At 45.4% G+C, this 13,381-nt stretch overlaps 1 protein-coding gene across 1 annotated transcript; it reads right to left on the reverse strand.

The window, feature by feature from the left end:
• On the reverse strand, window positions 1-1,086 carry LOC148477933 (uncharacterized). Its single transcript, XM_088455957.1, has one exon. The coding sequence runs from the start codon at window positions 1,084-1,086 to the stop codon at window positions 1-3; it is 1,086 nt and encodes a 361-aa protein (XP_088312083.1).
• Window positions 1,087-13,381: the final 12,295 nt, after the last annotated feature.

Raw genomic sequence — 13,381 nt, forward strand, 5'->3', positions numbered from 1 at the left:
CTACTCCTCCTGTTCTCCCCGAGGCTTGACCCCCACCCTCGGGGTATTGCAGTTTAACGTCTCCTCTTGCCTGCAGTGTCTCTCCACATGACCTGCCTTCTGGCACCGCCTGCAGATGGGACGGCCTTGAGCATCAAACCGATCTGTTGATCTTCTCCCTTGTCCCCGGGGTGGTTCCCACCAGTCATCAGCCCTTTGTCTTCTTGGCCGCCACCGCGGCTCTTCATAATCTGCCGGTTGGGATTGAGCTAGGCTATGCACCTCCCTATGTATCTCTGCCATTCCCAATGTCATTTCTTCCATCTGTTTCCTCAACAATTGTATTTGGTCAGGGGATGGCAGCTGCAGCCCATGGGAGGCGGGGTTGGTTTCTTTGGGTGCCTGACATGCATTCCGTAAGCCAGCTTCTGCCGAGTAGGACTGACTTGGTAATTCTGGGAATTCCGTATTATGCTCTTCGACCGTGCCCAACATTTTGATAGCCGCTTCTTTAAAGTCTAAGAAAGTATGCGTCGGAAGTTGTAGTCGCAGTAGTCGCAGTTGAACTCGTGTTCCTTCTCTGTTAGCTCCCTCTATCAATTGGGTGACCAAGGTCTCATCCGGGTTCCTGACTTCTTCCTGATCGACAGCCTGGATTGCCCTCAAGGCCTCCTGCAGGGTGAGGGCGTAGTCACGCAGACTCTCCCCAGGTTTTTGTTTACATGCATATAACCTCATTTTCAAGGTGGATAAGGTACGGGCATCAAAAGTGGTCGCCAGTCGTTTAAGGACTTGTTCTACGTTCTGTTTTTCTCTGGCGGGCCAGGACATCACTTCCCTGAGTGCCAAATTCTTCAATTGCCCAATGAGGATCTCGACCTGCTGCTGATCACTTAGCGGGTACAAACGGAACATAGAGGTCATCTTCCTTTTAAACTCGGTGAGAGTGCTTCCTTCTGTGCCATGGTCCTCACCAGAATACGTGGGGAGCCACGGGGCTCCGAAGTAATAGGGGAGCATGATAGGATTGATCTGTGCCACAGGGGGGTTGATCTGTGCTCCTGCGCCAGCAGGCGGTACTGCCTGGGCTGGTGGATCGGTCGACATGGCTCTTCTATACTTCCAACCTTCTCACTTTGGACTCCGTTAATCCTGTTCGTGACGCCAGTTGTGGTAACCTTGACTTTATGTGGTAAGTAAAGAGTTTACCTTGTGTGTTGTGGTTCAATCTTCACTCGACTTACGGAGAGGTGAGAGTAATGGAAGCACATGAAGGGGTGACGAGGCAGCTTGTGGTTTTTATTTTGTGAACACAGGTTTATTAGAGAGTCGGCAGGGCACTTGCATAAATAACACTCCGCATTCAATGAGGCAGCCTTTGTATTGCATCAGTGGGAAAAACATCAATAATGAGATTACACATAAAAACAATGGCATTTGCACGGCACCATACGGATTGGTGTAATAATACTTCGGCAGTATGACCATACAATGTAAGGCAACTTTTACGTTACTATTCACAGTTGAATTCAGTATTGAGCATACATTCTTATCTCAAACGGTTGCACACTACAAGAAAACAATTCAGCAATGATGTCAGTACTAAACTAACAGTTTCAATGTCCAGATGACCTTAAACACAAAACACTGTATTCCTACCCGTCTTCGCTGCTGCAGCTGGTGGAGCTCTTATAGATCAGTTTAAGTTGACCATGGTACTAGTCCCACTTAGTGTAACGTTTGTTAGTATTAAATCTGGGAGGGAAGAATCGCCAATGTGTATATGGAAGTCCTGTACACAGTACAGCAATTCAGTCACTGAATGTTAATTCCACTTTTCTCTCTATAAGCACATTCAATTCTCAGGCAATCAGGTTATTCAATATTCCTAAACAACTGTTACTGTAAAGTGTCCCGCAGTTCTATCCCAGGTTGAAGGGCTATATTATCTCCTTTCAGTAGTGTATTCCAGCTTTCAAGTATCAAAGAATCACTGTGCTGTGAAATAGGACAGTCTTGGTGTGATCCGGAAAACATGCAGGGTAAATATTGGTGAGCTTGGTCAGTGAAGCAGATAACTCCTATATACTGAAAGTGAAAGTAACACTGAGGTTCTGCTATTTGCAACAAGGTATGAGAAAGTCCAGTACTACTGAGTGTCAGTGCAGCTCTGCCTGTGGTGCAATCAATCTTCCACTCACCACTCCTGTAGTTACCTCTGGTGCAAGGCTATGTAACTTCTCCACTGTTGGAGCTGTATGTCTACACTGCAGTTAATCGGTGGCCATCTTGTGGTTGGCAGCATGGCAACTCAAAGCAAGTGTTGCTGTTGGCCTGTGGCCATCTTGTGGTTGGCAGAAAAAGTTATAAATCACAATAGGACAGCGCCTTCTCTTATAAGTAGTATAACAAATGAGGGTGCTTTGAAGTTACCCTATGATGGCTGCTGCTGTGGTATGGCGCAGGGAGGATGATTACCCTGTACTGCGTGTTGCCACTGTGGCTGTGTACCTCCACGAGCGGCTCTTGCTGCTGCGCTGGATGCCTTAATGGTGTGCTGCTCTTGGTCCCAACTTCCCACTGCTGTGGCTCACCTGACCCGGTCTATCTTCCGCGGGTACCCGGCGTCCACGCTCCCGGCTCGGCTGCTCCACACTCCACTAGAGCTTTGCAGCTTGACGGTCTCTGCCCGCTGTCCTCGTGCTGCATGCCACACTTCTCCTCAGCTCCTGGCACGCCCTCTATAATTCACCCTCTTCTTCACGGGCACCTGACCACACCCACCGCTTGAGAGACAGGACAGGCTCATCCAATCAGCACCAGCTGTCCCCTTGCTTCACACATGCTGGGGAGATATGTATTAACTCCTTCCTTGCCCAAGGTGGTATTAACCCCTCACAGTCCTAGGGGTGTCCGTTTCATGGGTGTCACAAGCACCCACAGTCCACTTGCTGATATGCAAATTGAAGATGTCACTGTTGAAGTACAACAGGATGTGGATACTGGTGTAGCTGGCACTGAGGAGGAAGTTGGCGAGGAGGATTCTGATGGTGATGTGGTTTGTTTAAATCAGGCTCCGGGGGAGACAGTTGTTGTCCGTGGGATGAAAAAGCCCATCACGGTTATGCCTGGGCAGAAGACCAAACATTCCACCTCTTTGGTCTGGCAATATTTCTATCCAAATCTGGACAACAACTGTCTTGCCATATGTACCTTATGTAAAGGTGGAATAAGTAGGGGTAGGGACGTTAACCACCTAGGAACATCCTCCCTTATACGGCACCTGCAGCGCGTTCATAATAAGTTACTGTCAAGTTCAGAAACTTTGGCTAAGACCGTAAGCAGTCCAGGGTCACCTAAATCCCGTTGTCCTGTTGTATCCAAGCACCTGCAAACCACACCGTCAACTCCCTCCTCGTCAATTTCCTCCTTAGTCAGGATCGGAAGTAGTCCTGCAGGCCATGTCACTGGCATGACTGACTCTCCTATCCGGGATTCCTCCGGAGGATCCTGCATTGCTACGCCTACTGCTGCCGCTGCTGCTGGGAGTCGTTCATCATCCCAGAGAGGAAGTAGGAACACCACTACTTTTACTAAACAATTGACCCTCCAACAGTCCTTAGCGAGGAGGATGAAGTACGACAGCAGTCATCCTGAAGCAAAACGTATAACTGAGGCTTTGACTGCTATGTTGGTGTTAGACGTGCGTCCGGTATCCGCCATTAGTGCAGTGGGATTTAGACAATTGCTGGAGGTAGTGTGTCCCAGGTTCCAAATCCCGTCTAGATTCCACTTCACTAGGCAGGCGATACCGAGACTATACAGAAACGTCAGAAAAAGTGTCCTCAGTGTCCTGAAAAATACCGTTGTACCCAATGTCCACTTAACCACGGACATGTGGACAAGTGGAACAGGGCAGACTAAGGACTATATGACTGTGACAGCCCACTGGAGGTGGGCTGTCACAGTCATATACACTAGATGTATCACCTTACGCAGCAACAGCAGCAGCGTCACCAGTAGCAGCATCTCAGAAATGCCAGCTCGTTCCAAGGCAGGCTACGCTGTGTATCACCGGTTTCAGTAAGAGGCACACCGCCGACAACCTCTTAGAGAAACTGAGGGAAATCATCGCCCAGTGGCTTACCCCACTTAGACTCTCCTGGGGATTTGTGATATCTGACAACGCCACCAATATTGTGTGGGCATTACATCTGGGCAAATTCCAGCATGTCCCATGTTTTGCTCACACAATAAACTTGGTGGTGCAGAATTTTCTAAAAAGCGTCAGGGGCGTGCAGGAGACGCTTTGGGTGGCCCGAAAAATTTCAGGCCACTTTCGCCATTCAGCGACTGCGTGCCGAAGACTGGAGCGCCAGCAAACACTCTTGAACCTTGACTCAAGCGCAGTGGAGAATGATTTCCGTGTTGTGCAAGGTTCTCCAGCCCTTCGAACTTGCCACACGTGAAGTCAGTTCAGACACTGCCAGCTTGAGTCAGGTCATTCCCTTCATCAGGCTTTTGCAGAAGCAGCTGGAGAAAGTGAAGGAGGAGCTAAGAAGGAGCGTTTCCGCTCGGCATGTGGGACTTGTGGATGAAGCCCTTCATTCGCTTTGCCAGGATTCCAGGGTGGTCAATCTGTTGAAATCAGACCACTACATTTTGGCCACCGTGCTCGATCCTAGGTTTAAAGCCTATGTGGTGTCTCTCTTTCCGGCCGACACAAGCCTGCAGAGGTGCAAAGACCTGCTGGTGAACACACTGTCAGCTGAAGCGGAACGTGACACGTCAACAGCTCCTTCTTCATTTTCTCCCGCAACTGGGGCTGCCAGGAAAAAACTTAGGTATCCTAAGCAATCCGCTGGCGGTGATGCAGGGCAGGCAGGACCAAGTTTGGACATCTGGTCCGGACTGAAGGACCTGGCAACAATTTCTGACATGTCTACTGTCACTGCATATGATACTGTCACCATTCACAGAATGGTGGAGGATTACATCGGTGACAGCATCCAAGTAGGCATGTCAGACAGTCCATACCTGTACTGGCAGGAAAAAGAGGCAATTTGGAGGCCCCTTTTCAAACTGCCTCTATTTTACCTGAGTTGCCCCCCCTCCAGTGTGTACTCCGAAAGAGTGCTTAGTGCAGCCGGGAACCTTGTCAGCGAAAGGCGTAGGAGGTTGCTTCCACAGAATGTGGAGAAGATGATGTTCATTAAAATGAATTATCAGCTCTTCCAGGGAGACCAGCCTCCAGAACGTACAGAGGGACCTGTGGTGGTGGATTCAAGTGGGGACGAGTTAATACTTTGTGAGGATGAGGATGTACACACTGAAGAGGGTGAGGAATCGGTGGATGAGGAGGATGAGGATGACATCTTGCCTCCGTAGAGCCAGTTTGTGCAGGGACACATTAATTGCCAGTTTGTTTTGTGGGGGCCCAAACGAACCAATCATTTCAGCCACAGTTGTGTGGCAGACCCTGGTGCTGAAATGATTGGTTTGTTAAAGTGTGCATGTCCTGTTTATACAACATAAGGGTGGGTGGGAGGGCCCAAGGACAATTCCATCTTGCACCTCTTTTTTTTCTTTACATTATGTACAGTTTGGGGCCTAGTTTTTCAAACTGCCATCCTGTCTGCTACTGCAGTATCACGCCTAGATGGGTCACGTGTTTGTGCCGCCCACTCGTGTCGCTTAGCATAGTCATCCAGCTACCTCGGTGCAACCTTTTGGACATAAAAACACTATTGTGAAGTGTGAGGTGTTCAGAATAGACTGGAAATGAGTGGAAATTAAGATTATTGAGTTTAATAATAGCATAGGAGCAGAAAAACCTACAAATTCTGTGATTTTTTGTTTTTATGCTTTTTTTCAAAAAAATACAGATCCAAAACACAAAACCCAGAACCCAAAACACGGAAGGGTGGTTTTGGCAAAACCAATCCAGATCCAAAACACGAAGAAAGATCCAGATCCAAAACACAAAACACGAAAAGTGGCCGGTGCACACCCCTAATATATATATATTTATTTTTTATGTACTCTACACTCAGCTATGCCCAGAGCCTATGACCAAACTAAGGGGTGTATTCAATTAGAGGCGAAGAGCCGTAATCGGCAAAAAAATTTCCCCTATTGCCACTTTTCGCCTGTTCGGAACTTATCTCCAAATTCAATTCCAGCCGGAATTCGCCTAAGCGGAAACTCAATGCAGTGTAATAGGCAAAAAAAGTTTCTCCTAAGAATAGCAGATGAAAAGAAGTGCAAAATCTTTACTTTGGGGTGCAAACATGGGGAAACGCCCCAGAAACTTGGCACAGTCCCCCAAAGGCCAAATCTTGCAAAAAAAACCCAAAACCTAAAAACACCGCAAAAAAGTACTTTCATTTTTGGTGCGAAAAAGTAAAAAGTGGAGGGACAAGCATAAAAACTAGCGAAATAGACTTCTTGGGGGTCTGCAAGGATGGATCAGGTGTTTTTAGGATTGCAGGTGCATGCAACAGGTGCAATTTTGTTACGTTTTTTAAAAGTTCAATTTAGAGACATACAAATATGCTAGCACCCATTTTCAAGTACCCCAAATTTGACTGGACTGCTTGTTTTTACCACAAAATACTGCTTTATGCCATTCTTCATCACTTGTGCAAAGACGCTAATAAGAAGCTATTTAAACAACTTAAGTACCCCAAACACTTTTATTAGGGCTTTTAGTACACCTCTACATTAATTCCCTACGGTAGTGCATCTTTTTTTGGGGTACAGACTGATTTCCCCACTTCAAATATTGTTAAGATCCGTTCAAATATGACTTTAATAAAATGGGGAAATAATTAACATAGCTTAGTTATTAGCTCCTTCGCCAGCTTTTCTCACCCCGAGTCTAATTTGTCTCCTTTTTATATAGTACTCGCACAAATTATACCTTTTTTTATACCATTGGTCTGCTTATTCCTGGCACAGCTAATAAAATCTCACCAAAATGCTTAAAATAGTGTTTTTTTATTGAAACTGCAAGAAAGTATAGTAAATGACATTCTTTTTCCTAACCAACACCAAGAAAAACGTTGTTGTTTTTACTTTAATATCAATCAACTTTCCAAAACAGGAAAAACAGGATTTTGTTCTGGCTAGTTTTAATTCTCAATGAAACTCATAGGGGCATATTCAATTGGGTGCGAGAATAGCAAAAAACCTGCACCTGCAAGGTTTTTCCTGCAGGTGCAGGTTTTTAGCTATTCAATTAGGTGCGTTTTTTTTAGGACTAATTAAGCAATTGGAAGTTTCCAATTAGCTTAAATAGTCCTTAATTACTTACTTACTGCAGCGCTGTCTTCTGCACACAGCGTCGGGAGCCGGCTCTTCTGCAGCAGGGTGAGTATGTCAGTGTGTGTGATGTTTGTGAGTATGAGTGTGTGACTCCAACTGCCAGTGTGCCCCCCAGTGTCCATGTGGCCCCCGGAATGGGCACTGGGAGAACTACATCTCCCAGCAGCCCTTGCCTCTCCCACCAGCCCCTGGAGCCTCCCAGGAGCCCCTAGGACTCCCAGCAGCCCCCTCTCCAGTAAGAAGAGAGAGGGGAAGCCACCGGGAGCCGTGGAGACCCCCGGCCAGGTAGATGAAGAATTTTTTTTTTCATTTACGCGGTGCGGGGTTTTCAGAGCTGAAAACCCAGTGACCACTATTTTTTAAATTGAATACCGTGGGTATCGGGAACGCGCAAACCCACAGTATTTCTAAATTTAACACGAGGGGAGCAAAGTTTTTTTCTTGTATTGTCTAGATAACCAACAAATAACTACTAAGGGAATGTGTCATTTGAAAGTTGGTACCCTTGAGCATGTGAAAGCCAGGTAGGGCTTTTTTTAGCACATTCTCCCATCTCCTGGCGCTACTAATGATATTGTAGTGCAAGGTGATATTTTCTGATGATCATATGTAAACACCAGACAATAAATACTAAAGGATCACATGATTTGACAATACTTCCCTTTTTCAAAATGCAGGTACTGCTAAGGTCCTCCCTCCTTTCAGGATTTCATGATCACCAAAAGTAACTTCTCAGTGGCCACATCATTTGAGGGAATTCATTATTTAAATATTACTTTATGTATTTAATGTGAGAGGTGTGGCACAATGACATAACTGTGTCTCTGGCTATATGTATCATCAAGATGAGCCAGCTTCAGCAGTAATTACTAGTTATGGGTGGTATTTTCAGTGAGTTTTACCCCCCTTTAAATCGCTGCAGTACTTAGAATGGTATGCAGTCAGAAAGCCGACGATCAAAATGCCGACCACCGGCTTCCAGACTGTGCAACCCCGACAGGGGACTAATGATAGGTGTCAAAATCCAGACACCTATCATTATCCCTACACCGGGAGCCTGATGCCCGGCATACCGAACAAAGGTAAGCCGTGTGGCGGGCGTGGACATCCACAGGGAGGAGGGTTAGGTTAGGGGCCCCCCAGGAGGAGGTTAGGGTTAGGCACCCCCCCAGGAGGGTTAGATTTAGGCTGTGGGGACTGGGGGTGTTAGGTTTAGGCACTTACGGGGGGATTAGGCACTAGGGGGGAGGTTAGGGTCAGGCACCCCTAAGGGAGGGTTAGGGTTAGGGGGGATGAGGGTTAGGTATAGTTAGTTTACTTACCTGTCAGGATCTTCACTGCTGACGGTCTTCCGGCATCGGGATTTGAACCGGTACCAAACCAATTTCATACCAATCCCCTTAGAACATGTGAGAATGAGTCCCACTAATCTTTATCACTGAACAGCACAAGCATTTGTACCAAATGCCATCCAATAAATGCTTCTATTTTGCCTTGTTTGCATGAATACCATTATATTAAATGATTCTGGAGATTCCACCAGTCTATATAGTTTGGAACTTAAATCATTGCTTGACTCTGTGGCCGACTCGGGGTCATATCCAGGGAAACTTACAGATTCCTATTCTCCACTTTTCCCACTACTCCTACCTTTTACTTTCTTCCCAAAATTCACAAATCCCTCACTTCACCTCCTGGGCGTCCCATAATTTCGGGTATTCATTCTTTAACTTCTAATTTGTCTTTTTATCTTGACTCTTTTCTACAACCCCATGTTTGCACCCTGTGGTCACATCTGAAAGACACCACCCATTTTCTTAATCAGATTCAATCAATAGAGTGGAAGGACTCATATGCCTTTCTCACTCTAGATGTAACTGCTTTGTATACCAACATTCCTCATTCCAAAGGACTAGAAATGATTAACAGTAGACTCATCAAAGATGATGACCTCTCGGTGCAACACAGGGAATTTATTTTGGATTCTATTTGTTTTATTCTATTTCATAACTACTGTCTTTTTTCAGGTATTTTCTATTTACAGGTGATGAGAACGGCCATGGGGACCAGGTTCGCACCCAGCTATGCCAACCTGTACATGGGCACATTTTAGGACAAACATGTATGGGGGGGCCCTGGGAGGCGGGCCTGGTCTTCAATGGCCATTATATAGATGATCTTTTTATTATTTGGGATTTGGATCTTCATTCTGCCACCTCTTTTGTTGATTCTCTTAATTTTAATTCATTTAATCTCACTTTACTCACAGCTATAACAGGAATTTGGTAGATTTCCTGGATGTGACCCTAGAGACAGATGGGAAGGATATCATCACTTCCAATTTTATCAAGCCTGTGAATACTAATGCCTACTTGCATTTCAGGAGCGCACATTATGCCCCTTGGAAACGAAATATACCGAAGGGACAATTGATGCTACTCCGTAGAAACTGCACTGATTTAGATACTTTCTCCCAACAAGCTAAAGAAATGATTAGTGCCTTTGTCAAATGGGGTTACCCTGAGAAATTATTGAAGGAATCTTACAAAGAGGTTTCTTCTATGGAGAGGAGATGTCTATTCGGAAAATCTGAGAAACAAAGGGGCTCTCTTAATCAGAAAGAGGACACAGGGGACATTAGGGAAATGGCCTCTGTATGTAAATATAACAATAGTTTCCGAGAAATCAAAAATATTATTACTAGGAACTATAGGCTCCTAAGACAGGACAATTTACTACAAGACATTCTTCCTATCAAACCACATGTTACATTCCGGATAAATAGATCCCTCAAAACTATTCTGGCACCCAGCCACTTTAAAAGCACTAAGATAGAAGAAACACCAAGTGGCCTTAGTTGGTTGAGTACCAAACCTTGCGGCTTTAATATGTGCGGAAAATCACGCTGTACTATGTGTTCTCACATGCAAAGAGAATTACCGAGGTGCAGATTCCTACACATTTTGAAATGTATAAGTTGACTTCTTTCATTAATTGTGATTCTAAATTCATAATATATGTACTGAGTTGTGAATGTAACCTATATTATATAGGTAGGACAACGAGATCTCTACGTGTCAGATTTATGGAGCATCGTAGGAATATTATAAATCAGAATAGACTACATAGCGTCTCAAGACGCTTTATAAATAAACATGATAGTAATCCGGCAAGCTTATCAATTATAGGTTTGGAATGTATCCCCTTATGGAACGTGGTGGCAATAGGTATGCTGTAGGGAGGTGTTCTGAATGCTTAAATTTAATTCTCTTCATCCTGATGGACTGAACAAAACAACAGAATTAAATTCAGTCATCCAACATTAAGTAGAACCTGACTATTTGATTCTATTTAAGTGTTTTATTATTATTAGTTTTTTTTTTAATTCCAATTAATGAGACCAGTGTTCCTCTACTGACCTCTTCAATGACATCATTATTGTTTACCCCAGTATGAATATTAGTGACTCATGGGTGTCACGTGTTTCACGATCATATGATTTGCGATGACGTGACTCCATCTAATATACTAGATTGTGTCTCTCTACTTTTTCTATGATGAACACGGCTCATCTGGGTCACGTGTTCGGGAGTGATCACGTGGACGGATTCCCTGTCATTTTTAAAGACATCAGTAGTGTTTACCTTCAGTATGAATACTAGTGGTTTATGGGTGTCATGTGATTCGCGATCACATGATTTGCGATCACATGACTCCATCCAATTCATTAGACTGTGTCTACTCATCTCAAATGAACGCGGCTCTTCCGGGTCACGTGATCACGTGGACGGATTCCCCAAATTGTGCTTACTGAATACTACAATAATAAGGTAACATTTATCTGTGGCTGTTTATAATTTCAGTTTTGAACTCTAAATACTATGTGGTTAAGTAGGATTGCATTATTATTAGATAGATAATTTTGGGTTTTAATGGACAGTTTCTTTGTTTGGTTGTAAATTGAACACAGATGTGATTAATTAGTGGACATACAACAGGTATAAAAAGACCATTTGGAAACACATTCATATATGCTCCTGAGGAAGCTGGACTTTAAACACACCCAGCGTGTTGAGTGCTTTTTTATGATTGCCACTTGGACATACCACTCCTAACTCTGCTTGGATCTACACCTGTGACTCTGGACTGAATTATACAAGTTATTGGCAGCAGTAAAGAGCATCCAGAGAATTAACATCAGCCTACAGCTTTGCGGTAACACTGCTAAGGACTGAATTAACTTTGCTATCCCTGAACCGGTAACATTGTGCTGCCTTATGAGTCTTATTGATACCAAGGAGTAAGACTGAATATCATTGAGACTTAACAGTTTCTTATGTGGATGTCCTATATGATCTATTCTATACCCCATTGGTTTATTTTAACTGATAATGATATATGTCCTTTTTTAGATCAATACTGTTTCATTTGCTGTATTAAATATACATATTCTTTTTAAGAAACCGTCCACCCTATTATTATTTTAGCTTAGTGATATGTTCTAGCGCTGGTTTCCCATTCTTCTTTTTTGTTTATAGCTACTTAGGGGCTGACACCCCTTTTTACCAGCTGCTTTCATACAGCGCTTTGGCCCTCTATATATTGATTCTGGAAACAGTTCTATCAGATTGTTTCTATCTGTTTAATCATTTATATACCCTTGATCCCTGAATGAGCAAATTTGGGGTTAATCATCTCACATTTATGGTTCACAAAGAGTAGTAGAAGATTATTGCTGACTATTTCTAAAGAGGCCAGAAAGCAAATAATGCATAGTGCATGAAGGATCAACTCATCAACTCCCAACATATACTTTATTCAATAACAAACTGAACTTTGTTTTTAGGATGGATTGAGTGGAAAATTCTTTGTAGAAACATACAGTAGATTTCTACTTCAGGGTCCATAGGGTATCCACAGGATACCTTGGGGTATAGGTGTGACGTCAGTCATCGGGCACCATAGAGTTAAGCTTTCAGCCTCCCAGGATGCACTAGGGTCCCCCCTCCTATACCCTGCCCCTGAGCCAAGGCACCTCAGTTTCGTTTGGTGCCCAGCCGGAGTCGGGTGCACCTGTTGGAGTGGGGGCTAGAAGAGCCCCTGAAGCTTTTCTTCATGCAGCTGTGGCTGCACATCTGGATGTACAGCATGGACAGTCAGTCCTGACATCCATGCTGTCTTCCCTACACCCCCGCCGGTACCAGAACGCCGGTACCGATCCGGGGATGCTGGTGAGCATCTGGGGTCACAGCTAGCGGTGACCCCAGATGTTCCGGACCATGGCCGGATTCAAGGGGGACAGCAAGGTAAGCAGCGGGGTCCCGCGGTGGGTCCCCGCTGTTACATGGTCCAGAGTCCCCAGGCAGGGTGCTCCCTGGGGACTGGCTGCAGCGTGGAGCCAGGTAAGAACCTGCGCTTCCACTACCCCCCTGGGACAGCGGACCGCAGCAGAGCGGTAGCGCTGCGGCGTCCCAGAGGTTAAATGCATGCCAGGGGAGCGCGCCTTCCCTGTCTCACAGCCGTCGCCTCCCCCGCTGCACACAACCCTCTCTGCACACTGCCGACTGGTCCTGTAGCAGCGCTCCTCCCCCAGGCCAGCCTCCTCTCTGCTCCTCGGCGGCCATCTTTCCTGAACGCATGGTGAATGCTGCTGGAAGCACTGGACAGAAGCATCGTGGTCTTGGTCCCCCCGCATACCTCTCCTCCGCTGTGGTCAGGTCTGTGTATGCAGCGCTGTGTCCTACCAGGCCCTGTGTCTGCGTAGTTGAGTGATCAGCGCTGTTAGTGCAGGAATTGATTTTTATTTGCATTGTATGTGACTGTGCTAGCGCTGCTGCCTGTAACTTTTCTTCTGACTGTCAGCTTTATTACTGTCCCTGTCCTTTCTGCTAAGCCCTTGTGGTGCAGTGCTGCAGGGTGGTCTCTCGTCTATTTAATATATAATTGGTGAAAGGGGTCACATACTTGGTGCCATCATGTCTGAAAGTGATTTTCCTCTCCGGCTACAGTGTACTACGTGTAAAGTACCGTTAGCGGAGGGGGAGGGTAGCGCGGAGGGCCTCTGCCGGCAGTGTTT

Source organism: Taudactylus pleione, unplaced genomic scaffold (genome assembly GCF_031769625.1).
Source record: "Taudactylus pleione unplaced genomic scaffold, aTauple2 ptg000682l, whole genome shotgun sequence".
NCBI lineage: Eukaryota > Metazoa > Chordata > Amphibia > Anura > Myobatrachidae > Taudactylus > Taudactylus pleione.

Bases quoted from the DNA above. Each gene is read 5' to 3' on its own strand.
- LOC148477933 (XM_088455957.1), bottom strand. From the start codon at position 1,086: ATGTCGACCGATCCACCAGCCCAGGCAGTACCGCCTGCTGGCGCAGGA.